This window comes from Homalodisca vitripennis, chromosome 7 (assembly GCF_021130785.1).
Source record: "Homalodisca vitripennis isolate AUS2020 chromosome 7, UT_GWSS_2.1, whole genome shotgun sequence".
NCBI lineage: Eukaryota > Metazoa > Arthropoda > Insecta > Hemiptera > Cicadellidae > Homalodisca > Homalodisca vitripennis.
In genome coordinates, this window is record NC_060213.1 from 147,076,477 (window position 1) to 147,103,740 (window position 27,264).

At 34.1% G+C, this 27,264-nt stretch overlaps 1 protein-coding gene across 4 annotated transcripts in view; it reads right to left on the reverse strand.

The window, feature by feature from the left end:
* LOC124366479 (neo-calmodulin-like) overlaps positions 1–27,264 on the reverse strand; it is a 479,044-nt gene that overhangs the window by 112,426 nt on the left and 339,354 nt on the right. The window contains exon 3 of one of the 4 annotated variants that reach the window (XM_046823062.1): positions 8,374–8,415. The exons of the other annotated variants lie outside the window; for them this stretch is intronic. Coding sequence (XP_046679018.1) covers positions 8,374–8,415 — 42 coding nt within the window. The remainder of the gene's footprint in view (positions 1–8,373; positions 8,416–27,264) is intronic. 4 annotated transcript variants of the gene reach the window in all.

The following is a 27,264-nucleotide window of genomic DNA, read 5'->3' on the forward strand; positions in this document are numbered from 1 at the left end:
TAAGATAGACACTCCTAGTTTGCGTTGTTAGTTTTCTATTATCAGTAACTTTAAAATGATGGGTCATCCAATGAAGCTTCTCAGTTTAAATTTGCGAGTTGCCACCAAAATCCTCCATTTTGGGTTGTAAATGCAGTAGTAATTATGCATGAAAATACTTCATAACATTGCAAAAAGGTGAGTTTAGTTTTTATAGTGTTAGCTGTTACAGGTAGTCTGAAAACGTTTGACCAACCCTATATATAAGAGGTTTTATTTAGCGGTTTAGAACATTTTGTAGAATAGTAAAAATATTTAAAAAAAGGAGAAAAAAGTTTCCATTCTATTTCAAATTTGTCATTTTGTTCAGATTTGACTAGAGCCCATTCGTATACAGTTCAGCGGCACACACAAAGTAACAAACATAACATCGTTGAATAGCTGGAATATTCATGGCTCTCTTTTATCAGTATGCAACAGTAATTGGAACTGACTCCGGAACAGAATGTTTAATATACACTCTGGTTTACGTTTGATTAACGTAAAACTACGCGAATGATGACACAAGGTAATGATGAGATCTCTCTCTCTCTCTCGTCATGTACTTTCCGACGTGTGCGTTGCACCCTGTTTGTTGGTACTTGTGGTTGGAATGTACATGATTCGGAATTCACGTGACTCGAAACTAATGTGGTTGTGAATCCACGAAGTACTATAAACATAAACATAAACATTGTTTTCAAACCGTGTGGCTCGGAATCTCCGCTGTAAAGAATCCTTGTGCCTCTGATTTCCATGGTTCGGAATTACCGTAAATTGGAATAAATATATTGCGGAATTCACGTGGTTCAAGACACTCGTACAAAGTTTTCTGTTGGCATTATTTATGAGATATTTATGGCCTTTACTATAATGATACTTTACCAGATTAGATTACTTTATCAGAATCTGACTGATAATAACAACTTTAACATTAACATTACTAACAACATAACAACACTCTGCAATAGTATTATTTGTCAATTTATAATTTTCAATAATACAATGAAATGTTTGTTATTTACAAAAATAAAATATTTTTAAGAAGTGGTAAGTGTAGTTATTGCTCTTTAAGCATTGAATTTGTATTAATACTATAATTTTTGCTTGGTTGAGAAAACGATAAGTTGGATGCTATTTCACCGTATTCCATAAGCTCGAGTTGATTCGGTTAAATGGTAGTTCTGTTAATACGGTTAACTGTTCGTTTGTAGCGAAGCGTGTGTTAAGAATGGAGTGCGTCATGATGTATGTTGACCTTTGTTTCCGGTTGCTTATTATCATACCGTTGTTATTTATTCTGCGCGAGTTATCAAAGTCTGCTATTAATGGGGCTGGACTAAATTTCCTTCTGTCCATCTGTTTGTGTACCTGTTTATCAGTAAGCACGGTATTTCGAAAGCAAAGTGATGTGTAGACTTGAAATGTTGCATGAAGCTTAAATTTATACACAGTCAACTTCGGGTTCGATGACTGTACATAAAACTCCTTAGGATTTGACCGTAGGTTTTAAATCCGGTAATAATGGTTGCAACGAGAAGAACTGAAAAATATATTAATTAATAAAGGACTTAAAAACTTGCACGCACCCTCGGCGAAGCCTGTTACGCGACCCGTGATGTTACTATAAGTGAACTATAAGCAGCGACACGGGTTTTTCTAATCGATTCAATTAACCAGTAAACTCGGTTAGTTGCGTTCAGGTTAATCCAGACTAACTAGAATTTATAAAATAACAAGGTTTAGCTGCACATAGTGTTTACTGAATTATCTACCTCTTCTTCTTCTATGAAATAATTGGTGATTATTTTCTATCAATAAATAATCAAACTACGCTTTAATGATTTTATTGCTGATTGATTTGATGTCGGAATAGTGATTAACGGAAAGACGACAGTTTAAATAAGTAACCAATGAAACGTAATAATCCTTCAATTTAGTTAAATTTAACTAATTTTTTAGATACGCTATCCAGTAAGAGTAGGAAACTTCAAATAATATCTCTAGGAAACTTCAAGAGATATTATTTTTATGGCCTTTGAACCAGCGGGTGGACAGACTAGAGACACGTCCATTCTATGTTCTGTAAGGCCGAAAAAACACCCAAACCCTTCGATTTTAATTTAATTTAATGCAGTACTTTTTACCATGGGGATATATATTGAGTTTGTATCTACAATTCTATGGGTAGAATACACAACATCCTCTACATGTCAGTTTCTTACGATACCATAACATGATTGTGCAACTTGATTGGAAAAAGTGATTTTGAAATCATCATACCAAATCTGCGATGATATGCAGCTGTTTTGTCTGCTTTGTGCAACTCTGCATACGGAGATCTTTTTGTGGTAAAATTTTGTTATATCGCCAATTTATTTAGAATCCAGAAGATTAAAAATGGTAAAAAAATAAACATAAAGGACTCGTATGGAGACATTTTCTAATGCTTACAGCGGATTTCGTGTAATATTGGTCTTGTAGTGAGGTCCATTTCTCACCTTCGGATTATTCGAGGGATCTAGAATCACTGAATAGTTTATATTATCAGCGGCATATTCTTATATAACTATAGTAGTTAGAATAATAATAACAAAAAGAATTATAGTACGAAATTTTATGTGTTATACTGTCCATGTTTTTAATAGGCTTTGTACTAAATTCCATTGTAACAAACTTTTAGAATGCATGTAAATAAGAGTATATAAAATATATTTTAGTGTTGCTATATTAAGATTATTTTATTTAATTCGCTGACAAGGAATGTTTTCATAATAAATTCTTGTCTTTAATTAAATATTTAATAATTCGTTTAAATACATTTACTAATGAGAAGTAAATTTGTAATAATATGAGTAATAACACTATTCCCTAAAATATTGTTCTAGAAAGCGATTTCTAATATTAAAAGGTCAGAAAGTATAATTTAGACAGATAATAGAGGCGTTTTAACGTATTAATTAGACCTAAAGGCTTTTAAAATTCCTCTAATAATCTGATGGATATTTCATGTGCAATTTAAAATTGATAAGATTATGAAGATAAAGATGTAATAAGACAAAATGGTTCTAACTGAAGTTTACAGTAGTCGTATAAAAGTCATTAGAAAAATGGAACCAAAGAATGATGTCGTTGTATCATGAGAGCAATAAAATATGATGAGATAAATCACTTGTCTGCCAGCACTGCTGACTCGCGGAGAAAAATGATACCCTACACAATATTTCTATGGCATGTCTATGTCATTTGTGGAATGTTTGTATCATAAATAACATGTTTATGTCGCCTGCGGGATGTTTATGTCTTCAGTGAAATGCTTATATCATCTATGGCATGTCAATGTCATACGTAAAATGTCTATGCCACCTTTGGAATGTCTGTCATCAGTGGATTCTCTGTGCTATCTTAAACATAATTTATGCTATCTAAGACATATCTATGGCATGTATATGGAATGTGTAAATGTGCGTGTGCTTGTGGAATATGTGTATGTTGCATATGGGTTTGGGATGTCTACATCATCTGAGGCATGTCTATGCCATCTGAGGAATGTCTATGTCATCTGAGGCATGTCTATTGTCTATGCCATTTATTAAACTTTTTCTAACATAATAACGTTTATTCACTGGTAAACATTCTTCTGGCTGATTGAAAGAGTTTTAAGTTTGCAATATTGTTACTGAGAACTTATACCAGCTTTAAGAGCTTATACACAGCTTTATAATGTCTTAACCTGTAATTACAATTTATTAAAAGACAGACATTTATGTTCAGTATTGGAAACCTATAAGATTTTATTTTATACATTCTGTGCAACACAATTATTTATTTTTAAGGGCTTTGTAAAAGTAACTAAACATACATAACTCGTGCATTAAACTGTCGCTTAAACTTCCAAGAATCATTAGAATATGCAATAACTTTATGGATAATGTTTGAGGATTCCTTTTACAGTATTTATAATAATAATGAGTATTCTTTTAAAATACCATTGGGTTAAGTTACCAGTCGCTAATTTGTATTTCTACCTTTACATTTTTACATTTTTTCTGAGCCAATTATCACTGAATATCACCAATTTACGTATATATGCGCTTTCATTTTGTAAACACAAAAATTGTTATAGGTAACTAAAACTAATCCAAATTGTTCAGAAATACGGAAAGATGCACAGTTGCTAACAAAATGACAGATACTACTTATTTTATTTGACAGAACTTTTACTTCTACCACTTTTACAGGAATTAAAATGAAATCTGGTGACGTCACCTGAATTCTGTGGCTTAAACCAAGTAGTTAATTATTTATACCTTTACCTGTTCATAGTGAACAGCTTACATTCACACACACAACAGCATTCTAAGTTCTGTAAAAACCACGGACACAGTTTGTGGTGCTTTTCTGTGAGTTCACTGAACCTCAACACTCTAGCAGTGTCAGGGTGAAACTTGAGAATAAGTGTGACAACAACTAATGCACGCCTCTTGCATAGTGGCGAGTTGCCTAGGGCCGGTGTAGAACTGAACGCCAACACCTCATTTGTATGAGATGGTTCGCTGTTTCACTTGTCATATGAGCCAAGCCACAATACAGAAGCTTATGGATAGATTAATGATGACCTGAAAAGTGGTAAGAAATTAATGGTCTAAAACCCAACTCAGACAAGTGCACAGTTTTGCACACTGTGCCATACGCCCTAGTGTAGACACTTTAAAAGAGTAAGGTGATTGTCTTACTTGAAGGCAGGAGAAGTCTGTATCACTGTAACAAAGCTGAGACTCTCGGCATCAATGGACTCACCTTCAATAAACATATCACACATACCTTCCAGCGTACTTTATGGAGGCTGGCTCTATAAGACTACGGTTGTACGACTTGATAAAGCCTCTCATAGGAAATTCGTACTCTATTTCGTAAGTGACTAACGGATCTTGCACTCAGAGGGCTTACTCTGAAACTCTTCGCCTGCCAGATCTCGAGTATGCAGACTTAATAAGGGCAGGCGAAGAGCTCCACAGTAAGCCCTCTGAGTGCAAGATCCGTTAGTTACTTACGAAATAGAGTAAAATATGTCTATGAGAGGAGTTCCTATGAGATAATATCTTTGAGACAGTCACACCGGACTACCGTACCCTTATTGAGTCTAAACATTTGTTTCTTTGCTTCAAGGGGAGCGGGATATCTCCAGCAGATATCTAACTCTCTACTAGTCCTTAACAGTTATGTGAGGCCCGCAATCCCCAGCCCTATGTTCTACATACTGCACGAGTTGGCACCAGTATTCTGTCTTAAGCTGTGCAGAAACTTGTTGCGTTGTAGCACTTCTTTACTTTTTAACTCAGTACTTCTGGCCTTTCCTATCCACGAGTTTGCATCTCATTATTCTCATAGCAATTCTTGTAATGAATAGATTTCTTGTACAAAATACCTTTAAGGGGAGTTCTCTATGAGATAATATCTTTGAGACAGTCACACCGGACTACCGTACCCTCATTGAGTCTGCATACTCACTCGAGATCTATCTAGAGATGGGTATCTAGTTATTTATTATCCTCCCATAGAGCGGAATCTATGACTTAAGATGAACATAGAGTCTAAATTTGAGTCTACCGGATAGACAGAGCATTTCATGGAATACACTTTACTAAATATGAATCCTGGTACTAAATATGCTTTCTAAAACGTAGTATGTCATCCATAGAATAAATAATAATATTTGAGTTTTATAAGTGATACATAATAAATGACAGTTGATGGCTTTACTACGTGCGAATTTGACACACACACACACACACACACACACACACACACACACACACACACACACACACACACACACACACACACACACGCACGCACACAGACACACACACTCACACGTATATATATATAATTATACGTGTATAATAGATATAATGGTACGTGTGTAATTGGTATAGGTATAATTCAAATTCTGAATTCCGGTTTTATAGATAAGTATTGGCAAAGTTTTAATATCTTTGAAAATATTTTAAAATTTTTTATGTAAAGTTGGTAAAACTTACTATTAGAATTTCTACTGACTCATTTCTATAGCTGTTGTTCATCCTAAGAGGTTAATGGGTACTACATAACATAACACCAAAAAACTAACAGTTACTATACTCGTGATTCTACATAGTCTCATGATTTACACGAATTGTCAACCATGGTTAGTTTCCTCAATACTATCGCTGGTAAGTTCAGTTTTAGCGCAACTGCGACAAAATGGAATGACAGAAACCTTGGGAATGTTTTACTATTTGTGGTAAAAGCTCAAGCTTTAGCAATTAACCTACAAAGGGGAGGGGAATTGCTGCTGACAGTTTAGACTAGGACTATGTTTTGCTATAACTTGTCACACCAATTGATTTGATTGAGACGTGAGGTATTTATACTTTTATTATTTTAAAATATTTATGCTTGCAGTAAAAACTTTTAAACTGTTAACATTTTTTGATTCGAATGACAGACTTGGAAAAAACAAATAATTTATAAAAATGCTGAGGATTTTCAGCACCTTTATCATAGAAACATTGTTTCACGCAAAAAAGATTTGTATTTCGGTTTTGTACCACCACCGTTAACAGTAGCAAAAACAGAATGTTTACGGTTAGGGACCTTCGTCTTTGTAACTATACCATCTTTAGGAGTCACAAAACCATAATGTTTATGGTTGGAGGACCTTCCTCTTTGTAACTATACCATCGTTAAGTTTCAAAACCAGTATTTTTATCGGTGGAGGACCTTCCTCTTAGTAACTATACCATCGTTAAGAGCTACAAAAACAGACTGTTTTTGGTTGGAGGACCTTCCTCTTTGTAACTATACCATCGTTAAGTTTCAAAACCAGTATTTTTATCGGTGGAGGACCTTCCTCTTAGTAACTATACCATCGTTAAGAGCTACAAAAACAGACTGTTTTTGGTTGGAGGACCTTCCTCTTTGTAACTATACCATCGTTAAGAGTCACAAAAAACAAAATGTATATGGTTGGAGGACCTTCTTTTTTTCTTGTTCCAAAAGTTGGTAAATAGATATTTTGATCCTGGTCACTATATCATTGCATCGAGTTTATTCCATTTTAACAACAATGATGGAGATATCAGGCTCCTTTTTACTACAAGTAGGAGGTCAAGAGATTGAAATTCAAATGTTTAGTGCAGGATTGTTCTGCCGCGAGATGTACATAAGTGACAGAGAGTCTGACTCGTACGTCTGCCCATTGTTGGATCGCAATTGTCACAGGTACTTTACTGTGACAAAACATCTTATTTTTACCCTCTATGCTCATAAATTTTAACTCCAAAAATAAGACATTCTCATATAGATTAATTGCACTTTCTCATAATTGTTGAAAAAAGTCAAACATGTTCATTACTAACATGCTTAAATTAATTTACTACACTTACTCACTATTTATAGTAAATATACTATACTTTGACGTTCATGCCAAAGAAATATGATTCCAAACAAAGTGATCATACATTAAACGTAGGCGAGGAAAACGCTACACCTAAAGTAAATACTCATGTACAATTGTTGGAAGAATATACATCATTAAAGTCGAGCATAAAATATAAACTGACAAATCACTAACTAAATATACAAGGTGCGTAGTCTAGCTACATCCTAGCATTGTTCTGCTATAAAGATGCTTTAAATATAAAACTACAAATAATTTTCTAAATAAAGATTCAAGATTTTATAAAAGACAAAAAAACAGGCTCAAGAGCAAACACTACTTAGGTTAAAATGGTTGGAGGATGCAAAGTGTGAGGAGAAAGTTTCGTAAAAGGCCTAAACAATTATTATCTTGAATACAGATATCGATAACATTTTAACTGTCGATGATCACTACTATTAAATCAATGTTTTTGCTCTAGGCCTACTTGTTTCATTGCTTTCCTTTTCGCCTGCAATATATCAGAAGATTACTGTCAAGAACTTATACAAAAATAAGATTCCATTTAGCTTGGCTTTATACATTGCGTTTTGTCAATGGTTGAAAGAACCAGAACTAATATTATAAAATGTAGAATTTATAATTTATATCTTTTTTGGAATTATGAAAATGTAAACTTTTACCAGACTCTAATCCTTGAGTCATACGAAAAAATATGCCACAATATATAATATTCAACAATCAGTATTTAACGCTTTGAGGATAACTTCTATAAATAATGCCGATTAGTAATATTATCGATGTTTCCATCGAAATGTAGAAAGAGCAATTATTCTAAAAGAATTGGTTGGGCCACTTATGAAACTTTCTCTAAGTGTGTGTCTAAGAATGAGACAAGAAGTAGAAGAAGAAGAAGAAGGTGTGGAAGATACCTGGCTGACACTTCTAAAGCTACTGGTGCTGGTACTCCGGGTCTGTAAGAGAGAGAGAGAGGGACACATGGGTGGAAGGCAAACAGAGACAAACACATTGAATGGACACTTGTCTGATAATAATAAACAATCGAATGTCTCAATCTATTATAACTAAGTTCGAATAGATATTACTCGGTTAATCGATTTTCTATAGGTAACAAAATATTTCTGTGTACTTAAGAGAATTGGTGAACTGAGTCTATTTTGAACTGCCATACAAAAACAATACATTAATGAAGAAAACATAATTTTAAAGATCTTTCTAGTTAAGTTTGCAACTTATTTATAGCTCGCTAATTGAAATCTGATTATTAGCTTTGCACTCTATCCAAATATAATGGTCGCTTGGTTTAAATTAATAAATTTCTAAGCTACAGAACATGAGGCAAAGGTTATTGCGATGCAATAGACAGTGGCAGAGTCCAGAGGAGAGCGCAATAAATGATACCTTATATGCGATTTCGGATAAACGCAATAATCCATTAGGAGACTTGCTATTAGATTTTGATAAGATCATCTATTTTTGGCGTTAAATGGATATCGATGTTTTCCTTTGAGAAGGAGTGAGACGTCTGCCGCGCTAGTTTTGGTGGGAGTCAAATCTGGTATTTTTTTAAATAGTTTAAAATATCAAATAACAACTTTTTCATTCATGGCATTTTGGTTAGCTTGACGCTGATAACATGATATATAGCACTGATATAATCAGATATGTGGTAATACATGTGATGATACTCAACATTGCCAACCACCGAAACATATTAAATTATAACATTTTGGTTAGCTTGACGCTGATAACATGATATATAGCACTGATATAATCAGATATGTGGTAATACATGTGATGATACTCAACATTGCCAACCACCGAAACATATTAAATTATAACATTTTGGTTAGCTTGACGCTGATAACATGATATATAGCACTGATATAATCAGATATGTGGTAATACATGTGATGATACTCAACATTGCCAACCACCGAAACATATTAAATTATAACATTTTGGTTAGCTTGACGCTGATAACATGATATATAGCACTGATATAATCAGATATGTGGTAATACATGTGATGATACTCAACATTGCCAACCACCGAAACATATTAAATTATAACATTTTGGTTAGCTTGACGCTGATAACATGATATATAGCACTGATATAATCAGATATGTGGTAATACATGTGATGATACTCAACATTGCCAACCACCGAAACATATTAAATTATAACATTTTGGTTAGCTTGACGCTGATAACATGATATATAGCACTGATATAATCAGATATGTGGTAATACATGTGATGATACTCAACATTGCCAACCACCGAAACATATTAAATTATAACATTTTGGTTAGCTTGACGCTGATAACATGATATATAGCACTGATATAATCAGATATGTGGTAATACACGTGATGATACTCAACATTGCCAACCACCGAAACATATTAAATTATAACATTTTGGTTAGCTTGACGCTGATAACATGATATATAGCACTGATATAATCAGATATGTGGTAATACATGTGATGATACTCAACATTGCCAACCACCGAAACATATTAAATTATAACATTTTGGTTAGCTTGACGCTGATAACATGATATATAGCACTGATATAATCAGATATGTGGTAATACATGTGATGATACTCAACATTGCCAACCACCGAAACATATTAAATTATAACATTTTGGTTAGCTTGACGCTGATAACATGATATATAGCACTGATATAATCAGATATGTGGTAATACATGTGATGATACTCAACATTGCCAACCACCGAAACATATTAAATTATAACATTTTGGTTAGCTTGACGCTGATAACATGATATATAGCACTGATATAATCAGATATGTGGTAATACATGTGATGATACTCAACATTGCCAACCACCGAAACATATTAAATTATAACATTTTGGTTAGCTTGACGCTGATAACATGATATATAGCACTGATATAATCAGATATGTGGTAATACATGTGATGATACTCAACATTGCCAACCACCGAAACATATTAAATTATAACATTTTGGTTAGCTTGACGCTGATAACATGATATATAGCACTGATATAATCAGATATGTGGTAATACATGTGATGATACTCAACATTGCCAACCACCGAAACATATTAAATTATAACATTTTGGTTAGCTTGACGCTGATAACATGATATATAGCACTGATATAATCAGATATGTGGTAATACATGTGATGATACTCAACATTGCCAACCACCGAAACATATTAAATTATAACATTTTGGTTAGCTTGACGCTGATAACATGATATATAGCACTGATATAATCAGATATGTGGTAATACACGTGATGATACTCAACATTGCCAACCACCGAAACATATTAAATTATAACATTTTGGTTAGCTTGACGCTGATAACATGATATATAGCACTGATATAATCAGATATGTGGTAATACATGTGATGATACTCAACATTGCCAATTACCGAAACATATTAAATTATAACATTTTGGTTAGCTTGACGCTGATAACATGATATATAGCACTGATATAATCAGATATGTGGTAATACATGTGATGATACTCAACATTGCCAACCACCGAAACATATTAAATTATAACATTTTGGTTAGCTTGACGCTGATAACATGATATATAGCACTGATATAATCAGATATGTGGTAATACATGTGATGATACTCAACATTGCCAACCACCGAAACATATTAAATTATAACATTTTGGTTAGCTTGACGCTGATAACATGATATATAGCACTGATATAATCAGATATGTGGTAATACATGTGATGATACTCAACATTGAACTCACCATGATACTCAACATTGCCAACCACCGAAACATATTAAATTATAACATTTTGGTTAGCTTGACGCTGATAACATGATATATAGCACTGATATAATCAGATATGTGGTAATACATGTGATGATACTCAACATTGCCAACCACCGAAACATATTAAATTATAACATTTTGGTTAGCTTGACGCTGATAACATGATATATAGCACTGATATAATCAGATATGTGGTAATACATGTGATGATACTCAACATTGCCAACCACCGAAACATATTAAATTATAACATTTTGGTTAGCTTGACGCTGATAACATGATATATAGCACTGATATAATCAGATATGTGGTAATACATGTGATGATACTCAACATTGCCAACCACCGAAACATATTAAATTATAACATTTTTTCACAGCGCTTTAATTCCAACGTAGATCTTTGTAGGAAAATCGTTAATCATCGTTAGTCCACTACTGATAGTCGATATTTCCGTATATTTGTCTCGTTATATGTTACAATTAGTATTTACAAATCGATCGATTTCTATGCTTCAATCTGTAAAATTGTATCAATTACACACCATCTACCGAGTGAAACTCCACCACCAAAAGTAGCTCGGCTAATGTTTGATTACGACACAGAGTGTGCAAAATATGCCGTTGATAAAATTATATTAAATCAATTTTGAGTTTGAAAATATATTTTATATAAATGTATTGGTTTTTTTTCGATAATTAATATAGAAAAAGGACGAAAATTCCTTTTCAATCACTCCTCGTGAAAGTACAGGAATTTAAAGTTGGCAATTTAGACCTATTTTATAATCAGGCTCAAATCTATCCGATTATAGATAATAGCTTCGTTGTATTGAACTATAATGTTTTAATATCATAAAAAAATGTTCTTTTGTAATTAAATGAATGTTTATGTAAATAGAATATGTATTATCCCTGAAGATATAACCCATGTACGTACTGAACACACACAGATTACAATTTAAACTCAAACCGCTTTTATTTGGGCCTGATTAAGGCCTAAGCTGCATAATTTTAACGCTGTAAATTGAAAAGGTTCATAAAAAGTTTTCACAAAAGTCTTTTTATAGAGGTATAAATTTAATGGGGAAAAATACTTTTAAAACGCAAAATTGATTGCACTTTAATATGTAATATTCATTATTGAATACCAGAAGAAGACAAAGAATATTCTTCTTATTGAAAATTCATGTTATAAAACTTTAAAAGGGCAGCACAGAGATTATTATCATACCACACCCAGTTTATCTTAAGTGGAACTCAAAGAAATGATTTTTGAGTTTGAAAAGTTTTCTTGTTTGTCTTTACTAAAACCCGATCTTCTGACTTTTATCGGGCTGGGGCTTCATTACCATCCCTTTGAGATGTAAACGTGCCCGCCGCGTCGCTAGAAACGCTATAGACGATTACAAAGAGGAAACAGATCAGACAAGGGCCCAACAGAGACGTGCTACTCACAAAGAAAGCTACATTGAAAGCGATAACAAGAAGATAATCTGGAGGAAGCTGTCAGTCTGTCTGTCTGTTTGTCGTTGTTCAACCACAGTCCTTTTGTTACAAATTTAAATCTTGCTTTTAAAAGACAATCTGTACTAACGTCACTAATATTTCTAACTCGGATTTATTGCTTATTGAATTGTTTAAAATTACATTATATTTTAACAATATACATATACATTAATTAGTAGAATGCTTTACATTTCATACTAATGAGGGAAAGTTAATAGACGTCGTTTGGACTCAAATTTGTATATGGGAATATGCCTGTAAAAAGTAGGCTTGATGATATATTTTTATTTGTAAAAACCTCCAAAACTGTAACTAGTTTATTTTTTAAAGACAACTTGTGAGAGATGTTTAGTTTTAATGGTTTGGTTATTATGCATTCGAGCGTTATTTTAGTGTTTGAAGTATTTAAACGACGAATTGTTAGACAGTTTTAGTTTCTTTTTCTAAAATGAAAAACTAATAAAAATGTGGATAAATCTTTAAAAGTGAGTAGATACATATCACTTTTCAATTAAACATCCAGTATAACTCAAAATACTAAAATAGTATATGTTTTCAGTTTAACAATGTTTTGGGCTAGCCACTAGTCACTATAACGACCTTTTGAAATGAACTTCAAACACTATGGTACAATTTATTTATTTTCATTAATAATGCTAGCTCTTAACATATATTCAATATATTTTGCAACTCATTTATTTATATTTATATTCGAATTACAATCCACAAATTGTATTCCATGTAATTTCAAAATAACACTAAGATTCTAAGATTAACATTTTATTATAGTGCATTTTAATTGTTCCGTTATTTTAACAATGTGTATTTTAGGATAAGCAAACCTTTATATAGTCGGCGTTTTCGGTCCATCTGTAGTTAACAGAAGTTACTCTTCAACATAAACAACAATATGCAAACAAAATGCTTGGATGAATTTGGCAAAGTTGACCTTTAATAGTTACAGAAAAAATGCTATTGTTTCTATGACAAACATTTCAGTATTTCTTAATGGAACTTCAGAAACTTAGGGACGTGAAAATTAGTTGAAATGACATCGGTATGAGTATTAACAGTCCTGATAATATAACTTCTACAAGCCTGTTTATTTAGAAGGAATCAGTAAAAACTGAGTTATTAAAAATAATAAGAATTTCAGTAAGTCCGGTTAATTTTATACACTTGGTTTCGTCAGAACGATAAACAGAGACATCAACACACTTCCAACGAACCAGGTTATACTATCACGATTGTAATATGTCGTCAGATTTTCAGTCACCAGTAGTACAGCTTCCTCCAGGAAACAAACATATATGGACACAGAATGAGTTTTGATTGAAATGTTATTTGCAGTTTCCTCAGGTAATTTTATTTCTACTACTCAAGGTAATTTTACATACAGTTGTTCTAGAGATACTGCAATAGGCTTCAGATATACTATTTAAAGAGTAAAGGGTTAGTGAAAAAATAAAAGAGTAGGATGGTGTATAGTGAATGGAACTAAATTCAATAAATAAAGAATAGAAAACATATTTACCATACAATTTACGTGATGTATGTGGTTAAATACAACTTTAAACCTTTAACCTTTTACTTTGTATTTTAATCTATTGAATGCGCCATTTAAAAATAACACTTAACTATTGTAGTAGAGTTAACTTATAAGTATGATGAACTAAACTAATTACACCTTGGAATTTCAATAGCACAATAATAGACACATTGAGGAAATAGAAAAAGTTGAACTATTTTTAGCACTCATGAGCACTTAGCGTTACTTTTAAAACTTTGAAGCAGTGATGCTTTAATCCAGTATTTCCGTTAATTGATTCTTAGTTCCATCGTTCGCGTCAGGAATTTTTGTTAATATCTCACAGAATTTTTATCTAGATTGGCTAAAATTAGAAGTAGGGTTTCAACCTATGTAAGAAGGGTACCAATTGTTGGTTTCGACAGTTGGATATATTTATTCTAATAGGATCACACAGTGTCATTATACCGAAGGTAAATAGAGTCAATAGAGTTGTGTAATATATAAACGGCTTTATATCGACAACACTAAAAGAATTAAGGAGTCAATAACCAATAAGAATGCGATTTATATGACCACTGATTAATTATTGATAATGAATAATATTGTGTGATATTGTATTCTCATTTTAAAGTTTAAGGACGAAAATATTACAGCTGATAGCTCTGTAGTCCAATAGATATTTGATGAAGTGAGGCCCACGTCTATTTGAGTTACTGATAGAGGTTGTGGTGTTTTGTGTTGACGATTAGAAGTCCAGCCAGAAACTTGTACCATTACTTCGGCTAGTTTTCGCGGGCGAAATCCGTCTAACCCGGTTTCAACTCGGATCCCGGGAAATTACCAGCTATAGTGTTAGAGAGGAAATAATTTGAGATTTACAGATTAATATTATATTGATCGTATGTTTTGGTAAATAATTTTCCCAATATAAGGATTTTATAATAGAAACACCTTGCTTAACGTAGACAATAATTCACGTTGTATGTGACTATAACTCCTTTAAGAACACAAGGTTGTAACTACCATGCTTCTCCTTGAACTTATGTCGTATCCGGAATAGCTTCTCTATTCCTGAATATTTGGCGAATTCTGTTTTTAAAGTTAATAGGTACGCCAACTCGTCACCACTTCAGCGTGAATACACATTTCTTTTTGTCTTTTTAGAGCAAGAAAATGTAAAACCTTCTTTAAACTTATCATAAAAGACTTGTACGCTTGTTTCCGGAGTACCAGAACGTTCAAGATAGGTAAGGTTGGTGGCGGGGTGCCGTTCCTGGATATCCATATGGTTGCACAGACTCAGTGTAGGTTCAACTGGAAGGTATAAATAACCAGCCAAACGTAAAACCTTCTTTAAACTTATCATAAAAGACTTGTACGCTTGTTTCCGGAGTACCAGAACGTTCAAGATGGGTAAGGTTGGTGGCGGGGTGCCGTTCCTGGATATCCATATGGTTGCACAGACTCAAGTGACACATCGGTTGTACTCTACCCAGTGTAGGTTCAACTGGAAGGTATAAATAACCAGCCAAACGTAAAACCTTCTTTAAACTTATCATAAAAGACTTGTACGCTTGTTTCCGGAGTACCAGAACGTTCAAGATGGGAAAGGTTGGTGGCGGGGTGCCGTTCCTGGATATCCATATGGTTGCACAGACTCAAGTGACACATCGGTTGTACTCTACCCAGTGTAGGTTCAACTGGAAGGTATAAATAACCAGCCAAACGTAAAACCTTCTTTAAACTTATCATAAAAGACTTGTACGCTTGTTTCCGGAGTACCAGAACGTTCAAGATGGTTAAGGTTGGTGGCGGGGTGCCGTTCCTGGATATCCATATGGTTGCACAGACTCAAGTGACACATCGGTTGTACTCTACCCAGTGTAGGTTCAACTGGAAGGTATAAATAACCAGCCAAACGTAAAAACTTCTTTAACCTTATCATAAAAGACTTGTACGCTTGTTTCCGGAGTACCAGAACGTTCAAGATGGGTAAGGTTGGTGGCGGGGTGCCGTTCCTGGATATCCATATGGTTGCACAGACTCAAGTGACACATCGGTTGTACTCTACCCAGTGTAGGTTCAACTGGAAGGTATAAATAACCAGCCAAACGTAAAACCTTCTTTAAACTTATCATAAAAGACTTGTACGCTTGTTTCCGGAGTACCAGAACGTTCAAGATGGGTAAGGTTGGTGGCGGGGTGCCGTTCCTGGATATCCATATGGTTGCACAGACTCAAGTGACACATCGGTTGTACTCTACCCAGTGTAGGTTCAACTGGAAGGTATAAATAACCAGCCAAACGTAAAACCTTCTTTAAACTTATCATAAAAGACTTGTACGCTTGTTTCCGGAGTACCAGAACGTTCAAGATGGGTAAGGTTGGTGGCGGGGTGCCGTTCCTGGATATCCATATGGTTGCACAGACTCAAGTGACACATCGGTTGTACTCTACCCAGTGTAGGTTCAACTGGAAGGTATAAATAACCAGCCAAACGTAAAACCTTCTTTAAACTTATCATAAAAGACTTGTACGCTTGTTTCCGGAGTACCAGAACGTTCAAGATGGGTAAGGTTGGTGGCGGGGTGCCGTTCCTGGATATCCATATGGTTGCACAGACTCAAGTGACACATCGGTTGTACTCTACCCAGTGTAGGTTCAACTGGAAGGTATAAATAACCAGCCAAACGTAAAACCTTCTGGGGATTGTTTAAAGTCTTTAGACTTAGTAATTTATGTAAGAAGCAGGAATGATATAGTTAATTGTAATAAAAAAAGCATTTGTATCGGACAAGTAGCTAATTTCGTACGGGAAAAGACTGAGGTGAAACATTGTGTTAAATATCCCACATACTAACGTGATCTTGACTGGAAGAGAGATGTCATTGGACCTATTCACTTCTTCCAACCAACTAAAAACTCTATAAAGCAAAACTCGCCATTGCGCTGCCTACTAGTCTTTTTTGACTGGAGTTTCCTCAACAAACTGCTAGATGGTACACACAACAGATTTCTGGGTGGGAAGACATTTGAGCAATGGGTTGCGTGTCTATAAAGATATATAGTTGATGGTATATTGTACTTGCTTTAAAGGGATAACACTATACCTTAACGGCGCTGCGTGACGTACTCAACTAATACTGGCACACGGAGTGGAACAGTCACATAAGTAATGAATTAATCAATTATACATAATTATTTTAATCAAATCACTGCAAAATTGAACTGGAACTCACGTATGTATGTTAAAAACTAAGTGCTTGATACATAATCAAAGTCCCACTTAATTAAAAGAAACAAAAGCAACTTACACCAGAATCTAAGTGTTTTAAAGGAACTTTATACTTGATGTTGATGTACTACTTCGCAGCAATTTGAAGGATTTCCTAGCTTGAAAGACTTTATAACTCCACTTAGTGTTTCAAAGTTTCACAAACTAGCGAATAGTAATTAGAATTTAGTGATTACCAAAGTCATGAAGTGACTAATAACAACACCTCATTGGGCTCTTGGTACTTTAAAATAGTTGTATTATTATAATGCTAGAACGACATTTTTTCATAATGAGTGTTAAGCAAAGTGTAATTGTACGTTTTTAGGTACTAATGTGCCACTAATATACCGTTACTTAAAAAATATTAACCCCTCAGTTACAGAATATGTAGTAACTGTTTTTCTCAAAGGTATATGCAAAATCTCCACGTTCTAATAACAGGACTGGGTTAATATTATGGTCATAAATATTTTTTAACTCCTGTTACAGATGTATATACATCTTTTAGAGCTTTTACATAGTCATTTCCAGTATATTAATTTATTTTGTCCTTTTAGTAATATAATTTATGTCATTCCATTAGCAATTCTCACAAAATGACAACATCAAACTAAGCAGGACGACCAGTAATGTATAAACATGGGAATGGCGCCGACCGCTTGAAAGTGAAACCAAACAGAGACATTACTCTTTATTCGAAATAAACCACCCCGCCCACTTTCTTTCGATTTTTTTTCTTACAATGATTGTTTGGCTCAAAGTTAATCCTGAAATTTTTCTTTACGGATAGTATGAAGCCTTGAAACATTTATCTTGCAAAAACGCTGTTCCTCTCAGCGGGATTCGAACCCGGGTTCCAGGGGTGAGAAGCTGAAGCGCTAACCACTCACCTACGGACGTGCTTCACATCAGTAATACTCTAGGATGAGCTCATTTATCTCGCAGTGGGCAAAGTGTCCTTGTATCATATGCCTTTAACTTTGCAGTAGGAATTTTGAAGTTCCTTTGCCGTTCAACCGTCAAACTTTTCTACCCTGTCTCATCAAAATTTTGAACCACATTAACTAGCTTTGATTTTGAATAGACTTGATGTTAATTCAGTTTCTGGTCCATGAATAAAGTTTCAACGTTGTACGTCTTGGTCTATACTTAAGATCAAGTCCAAGTAAAGTTATGTAAATTGTTAAATTAAAAAAAAAAATTAATGACATTAGATTTATACATGACAATATGCATTAAATTGTTACAAACATTGATCTTGAATGTTTTCGATTCCATTATTATTTATTTTATTTTATGTCAGGAATCACAACCCACATGTTGTATGTTAACTTAAATGACTCTAAAACCAAACACAACACTAACTATTACAACTGAACTACAGAATACAGTTCACAATAGGTCTGCATTCGTCGACCAACCACCTGCGACGTATAATTAGTGTTGTTTTTAGTTTTTTATTAAGTGCATGTTTGCAGAGTTAGTTAAATTGACACACAACATGATGGTTGTGATTCCTTATTTAAGCGTGTCACAACGATCAAGTATGATTTGTTTACGTTAACGTAGTTTTTAACATGTTTTAGTTTAGTTATTTACCTGATGAAGAGATAAGATTGCAGGTTTCAAAACGTAGTGTTACTGATCTTTTTGTATCACTGAACGATGGCAAATGTCCAGAAAAATCCCGTTTCCTTCACAATCCGTCAATCGTAAAAAAAATTCAAACCTATGTGAGATTCACTCCCAGGGAATTTTTGAAGGGCTAAGAGACCTTGAATCGTCAATTCCGTGAAAAATCAAAGGGAACCCATAAAGTGCTGCTGCAGTTGAGATTTGAAAGCGTTTTTATTCATTTCAGTTTTTAGTACTGCAGGGAGACTGTAAAGTTGATTGTACCGTGTCCTTGGCTCAGCAGGTGTTCTAAACATTCCATTCTGTTGACAGGATCTTAGCAATTTCTAGCTCGTCCCATATTTGTCTTTGCTCATTTATATCGACAGTAAAGAACAGTTTACAGAATATAAAAATCAAGAGGACTCAATAAGATAAGCTCTCTTAATTTACTTCAACACGATTCAAAAGTTTAATTCGCAGCTACTCGATTGGCCGTTTAATGCAATAAAAATGTTCTTTCCCGATTGAATAATCACGCATTCGCCAAGCGTAACTTCATGACAGATGCGGGAATATAATTGTGTAATATGCCATTAAGGGTGGAGAATGTATATACATTACGAAGAATGAACGTTATATAAGTATTTTCCAGGTTAATACCTTTTCGAGATGTATTACAAGGAGTTGAAAATAGAGTTCCTACAGGATAATAACATCTCCTGTTACAGTAAAGATTTAATCAGGAAATTTGTTCAAGCAGTAAAAGATTTATATAATTTGTTGCTATGTGATGCGTTTTGGGATTGTGGACAAGAGCATTTGGAATTCAGAAGTAACGTAGATTTCCAAAAAGATAGGTGAAAGTTTAAATTTTCAAAGACAGAGATTTTAAATGGAAACATAGAACTGTATGTCTACACAAAGCCATTCATATGGTTTAAGTCACTACAAATCAATCGCTCTCAACATATTTTGATCTAAAAAAAACTTTGTGCTTAGAGAAGCGTTAAGTATTTATAATTGGATTGAAATAAATTTGTCATTTCATCAATTATACCAACCAACACGTAATTTACATCATATAAAACATACATGATTTAAGATATGTAACAAATAATCATATTTAAAAACACAGGTAAAATTTCTTTGTTGTACCATTTTTAAGGAAAGAAAATTTAGAGCGACCAACATTTATTCTCCCTTGTTTAAATCAATTGTGAACACATTGCCAACTACGTTTCTCAGGCTGTTAAATTTCCCTCTGTTCCTGGCTGTTCGCCCTGCTGCTATCTTACAAGAATAATTAACTTCAATCTCATTGAGTTGAATTAATTTAAATTAATTAACTCTTCTTGAAAATATAGAGGCTCTTTTAGTCTCGCGAAAAGGAACAGAGCACGTTTAGCTAATTTAATTGCTTTTTGTTTAACAACAACGTCTCCTGACAGTCTCCACTAAGAAACTTTTATACGAGTAAATCTTCACTTTCGTGTTACTCACAGATTTACATTTGCTTAGGATTTTTGTTAAACAACAATGTCTCCTGACAGTCTCAACTAAGAAACTGTTATACGAGTAAATCTTCACTTTCGTGTTACTCACAGATTTACATTTGCTTAGGATTTTTGTTAAACAACAATGTCTCCTGACAGTCTCAACTAAGAAACTGTAATACGAGTAAATCTTTCCTTTCGTGTTACTCACAAATTTATTGTTTTTAAACAAAAATGTCTCCTGACAGTCTCAGCTAAGAAACTGTTATACGAGTAAATCTTTCCTTTCGTGTTACTCACAGATTTACATTTTCTTAGGATTTTTAAATGTACAAATTTAAATTTTGTTGAATGCCACTGGTGCTACTGGGGACACAATATTTTTGGTTTCAATTTCAATTTCAATCTTTTTATTGTCGTAGACATGTATTACATGTATGACAAAAGTCAGTAGTACATTATTAATAAATAACATATAAAAATACAATATTTGTATGAAAGTCAAGCTGAGTAGGTGAACTAATTTTACATTAAATAATAAAAGAATACAAATGATTATTAAATAGAGTTTAGGCTAGGAACCTCCCCAACCGAATAAAAACAACCCTCTAATAGGTATTCTTTTAGTTGTTTTTTAAAAATTGTTTTTTTCAGTTATATTTTTTTAAATGACTAGGGAGCTTCCAAAAAAAACCTAGCCCCTGAATTTTGAGGCAGTCCACCCGCCAGAGCCGAGCGATGTTGGGTTTGTCGCAGGTCTACTCGGGCTCGCGTGTTGTGGTCATGTATAGCAGCTCCATCTACTACATTTGCACAATGAAACCTGGCATAGATAATGGTCTCGTAAATATACAAAGATGGAAAGGTCAAAATGCTGTGCTCTTTAAATGCATTTCTGCATGAACTTCTGCGAGATATGCCAGCCACAACACGCACAATTCGTTTCTGTAATACGAAAACCCTTTTTTAGTAAGTACTGAGGTGCCGAGCCCCAAACAAGAAGTCCATACCGCAACCGTGACTCTACCAAACCAAAGTATATTATTTTTAATAACTGAACATGGCGATATTTTGCAAACTGGGAGATCAGGAAGGACGATGAAGACAAAGAGGCACACACAAAGTTTATGTGGGATCGCCAAGTCAAGTCATTCGTCCACCTGAAGTCCCAAATATTTTACTGATAATTGGTGTTCTATTTTTTCTTCGTTTATTTCAATACATGGAGGCTGAAGATGATTATATTTTTTTTTAATTCTGTAAATTGTGTTTTTTTGAAATTAAGATGTAAATTCAGATTATTTAAAAATTGATAGGCCTGTGATAAGACTCACGTTACTGTTAATTTCGAGTTCTTCTGTACTGTAATTAGAAAATACGAAGGCAATATCATCAGCGTACATAACGGTATTTTTCGTGGTTTATAGTGAGCACTAATTATTTATGTAAAGGTTAAACAAAATTGGTCCAAGTACTGATCCTTGGGGGACTCCAAATTTAATCTCAATCAGTTCCGAGCAGTGGTTATTGAGTTTGACAAATTGTTTTCGATCCCTAAGATACGACTCTAGCCACCTCAGTATCTCATTTGCCAAAACCTAGGCGTTGCAAACCCTCCATCAGTCTGTCATGACTGACACAGTCGAACGCCTTAGTCAGATCCATCATTACACCAAGTGTCCGCTGTCTTCTCTCCAGTCCCGTGACCACATGGGATATAAAAGTCGCCAATGCCTCACCAGTAGAGCGGCCCTTGACAAAACCGAACTGCTTGTCTGTTAGAATATTATTTGTGAGCAAGTACGGGTGATAATCTATTTTAAAAAAATAAGTTCAAATACTTTACTTAGACTTGAAATTTTGTGTAATTGGTCGGTAACAGTCAAGAGACGTACTGTCCCCTCCTTTGAATACAGGTATCACTAAACTAGTTTTTAGTAAAGATGGAAAAGTAGCTTGCTGGAAAGAAGAGCTTATTATAACAGACAGGGGTTTACATATTGCATATGAACAAGCCTTCAATAATCTATTGGATATGTCATCAGCTCCACTTGAATTCTTATTTTTTAACATTTTGATGGCATTTACAACCTCAGCAGGGCTCACAGGATGTAAGAAGAAGGGGGATATTCCAATCTCGCCAAGAAAATGATCATTATTAAGTGGTGGTTCAGCAGTTGATTTTTTCATTTAAATTAGCTCCAATTGATACAAAATGGTTATTCAATATATTACATACTTCCTGTTTATCTGATTCTATTCTGTCGTTGATACGTACAGAAATGTTATTATTAGCATTGCTACTATTGTACTTTTTCCTTTATTAGCTTCCATGCATCCTTGCTTTTATTAGTTTGATTGCGATAGTATGTTTTTTAAATAGTTAGCTTTAGCCTGCTTAAATTGTTTTAGAATATACGTTCTTGTACTTTTTATAATGAGCTTTATTCGCTTCACTGTTATCCAATTTTAAATTTTCATGTAATGTTTTCATTGTTTGACTTGACACTTTAATACCTGTTGTTACCCATCCTTTATCCTGGTTTTCTTCGACCTTTGCGTATTTGTTTCTTAGGGCAAGCAAAATCAAGAGCATAATTAATAATACTTATGAAAGAATTAAACTGCTCATCTACTGGCTCGGTAACATCGATAGCGGTCCCAAGTCTCCTGACTTAGTATGAAGTTCCAGAGTAGTCCAAAGTTACTGGATGTTAGACAGCGCCTAATACACGGAACCGGTGCGGGCTCCTTCAGGAGGTTCATGGATATGGAGACTAGCTGAGCGAAATGGTCAGATAACCCAGTACCCAAGACATCAACACTTACATCTTCGTCGACTATGTCAGTCATGACCCAGTCCAGCAATGATTGGCGACCAGCAATAGGATCCACTCGAGTTGGGGAGTTAACTAGCTGTCTTAAGTTAGAGGAGGCAAGAAGGTCCTGCATCTCATCTCGCGCACTTTGAACCAGCCAACCAATCAATATTTATATCGCCAGTGATAACAGTGTTGGTTTTATTGAAGAGTACAAATCTCTGAAAGAATTCTGCAGTTAGGCGTGTAAAATCTCTACAATTACCACTTGGGGAGCGGTATACACCAAAAATGTCAATTTCAAGCGAATTGTTCAAAGAAGAATTTAGCACCTGCAATTTCAAAATTCATTTCTTCGGCTAAGGAGTGCAGATCAAAGACTTTATGTTTAATTTGATTTTTGCAGTATATAAGCACTCCGCCTGATTTATGGTGTACTCGACTGTAACTGGTAACTAACCTATAACCACAAAAATTTATATAATTTATTTTCATGACTTTTTAACCCATGTTCAGTTATTATGAGAACCTGGGGTTTCTCATTTAAAAGCAAAATATCAAGGGCATCAGCTTTTTCCCTTATGTACTGTAATGTTGAGATGCAAGACCTTGCAGCGATTGCCAATTACATTTTTATCATAAATATTGCTACCCATATGAGTTATCAGTGTTTATATATTTTAAGGATGACACATTTCTTTGATGCCTTGTTCTAAAAAACGTGGTTGTACAATTACAGGAATGGCAGAATCACTTTTATCACTCAACACACCATTAACATCACTAGGCACAATCTTTTTACAAGGTAATGTCGAATACTCAACTAGGGACTCCATGTCGAGAGCCGGACCGGATGCACATCTCCGCTTTTGGTCCACTGCGTCGTTTCTTCTATCATCTCCAGTAGTTGCCGTGGTTGTAAACCACTTTTACGTGGTATTAGCAATTATACGACACTACTACGAAGATATATCGGATTTCTATTAACTGTCTACTACATACAAGTTTATTTATGTGCAATAAGCACAACACAGGAGAGCAGTGCCACATCACGTGTCACGTAACCGGCTTCTGCTTGGGGCGGCATGCATAATGTATATTGCTATATGTGTCATTATGGCAAATGCTAAAAGGTACTAAGATTGTGATCATTAATGTTTACAAATTTATTTAATTTGTTGTTTTCTTGTCGCCACTTTCGCTAATGTAAAGCTGTAGCCAGCCTTTCAGTATGCTAGTAGTTTTATTTTACTTGGTGGTAGCAGATTAGATAATGTTAAAATATAATTTATATAATGGTGATATATCATAGTTTGGTACACAGGTAGCGCCCTGATGGAGAGCAGATCCATGGTGGGGTTCTTCTAGAACAGTTCTTCTAGAACAGCTCTCAGCGAAAGTCAGGGAGAGCATTGCAATGTACGCTATTCTACCTTGGTATGGTATAAGATTGATTAGAAATTATGTTGACCAATGGATATTGATATTATCTGCTAGCCAGGACACTCTTGCAGCCTTTACTTCAACAGAATTTACTTCAAGGCTGGTATAGAAATGCTTTAAGAGCTTATCCGTTCTAGCTAGTCGTAATGTAGTACATTTGGATTCCTCTATATGCCCGCTTAAGGGGCATTGCACTTGCTGACAATTAGCGAGACTTTTAAGAAGCACTTTCTTGTACCTAAAGTGGCTTGTGAATAAGCAAGTCACCTGCATACTAAGATATTAGGAAATGGTCCATAGATAATCCAGTCATCAGGGGCAGAGTGTCTCTGGGTAATAATTTTGCAAGAAGCTCGTATAATATTATTATTTCACTTAAAATTAACCTATTTGCTATGGTTAAGATGTTTAATTCGCAAAATTGTAACTGGCTTACTAACTTATTACAGAACAGATTTAGATACTGAATGCCTAGATAATAGGATGAATCAAATACAACATGAGTGAATATGAATGCAACGATGTGAAATATGAATCCAGTTCCAATATGATAACTTAATAAGATGTAGTCTTGGCATAAATAATGATATACTTAGTAATTGGCTAAACTTGCTAATTGTAATCAATAGTGTTTTTGGATTTTGTACCAGGGAATCCTGGCTTTGGCTGTTATTGGAAGTCTATTTCCAAGGCCAGATTCACTCACCTCACCCACCTAATAGAGAACTGGATAAATATTCAAGATTTCATGTCATCTGAGGGATAAGATATACGTAGAGGTACATACGATTATTTTCACTCACACAGGCACCTGAAGCGAATGTGACCTGTACTGGAACTACTCATCAAAGTAGCGAAATGCCACAAGTACGCCAGCAGTCCCAAATCGCATGGAGAAAAGAAATGTTACGAAGCTGAATCCTTGTAATACTCCTGAGATGTCAAAACTTTACCTGTGTATCATACTCTAAAGTGACACAAATAAAGATATAACTTGCTTTTTAACATCTGTTCATGTTTTTGCTTTTACGAAAATCACCTTAGAATTCTTTGTTTGAAATTTATTTTTGAATGTGGAAGGATTTGAAGGTAATAGGATTTTTTCCGAAAAATTAAATTTTTTTAAATTTTTTGTTTCACTGAATGATGGCAAATGGCTGAAAAAACGCCTTAGAATAAAGGTACAAATAAGTATACACAATAATATTTTTAGATACCGTATAGAAATAAATAAATTCTTGTACCGCATAACAGCCTAATGCAGCCAACGGTAGAGCCAATATTTACATGAGATACATAGGTAAATAGTGTGTAAGTCGGTAAAGAATATAGTAGTATTAGGGTATAAAAGTAATAAATAACGACATTTCCTTGTTTAATTTGGAAATTTATAAAAAACTAATATCACTTATCGTATTTAAGGCGTTGTATAATATCATATTATATATGTAGTATATTATAAGAAATATCCTTAAACTTAATAACTAAATATTACTTTAAGAAAACATTATACGCTATATTGGAGCTATTCAGCAATATACCGATGAACACTGCTGTGTAGAACAGCTAGGGCTGAATAGCGAGGGTGTGCGCTAGTTAGCTAATTGATATTTAATAGCGGCGTTCATACAAACTTGCTCTGTAGAACCCAATCAGTTCTTCGCGCGTTGGATTGAATCCTCTCCATTAACAGGAAATTAGAGGTAGGATGCTGAGTCAGTCTGATTTAATATAGCATGAGTAGATTTCTACCAATAGACGGTAAGTTTATTTATTCACACAGCGTGCCAGGCATTTTATTGAATACTTGTAATTCTATGTATTGCTCTTAATCAAAAGGCAAATTAACATACTTTTATTTAACCTTCTTCTCTGCATTATACAAAACATCCGGTGTAAATCGAACAGACTACAGCAAGACGTTTTGCTCAAAATGCGTTTGCCTATTTCAGAACGGTTTGGGTTCGATTAAATTGTATTTATTTTGGTTTTTTACTACATTTTATATTTCAAATTAATAATTATTTGAAATAAAATTGTTCATTAAAATTTTATGAATGAAGTTAGTTTTAAATAAATTATTTGTCCTCTGATTGAATTCCATACTTCATATTATTAACATTCTGATTAAAACAAATTAACTAAGAATAAGCTATTTAAATGGGATGGATTAAATCATAATGAATTTCATTTTGCTATTGGATCTTATATTAAAATAAATTACACATTTTCTTGTTGTACGGTGTTTGACTATGTTAGGCCAGTTCGCTGTTTCTTTACTCTAGATCACTTTAG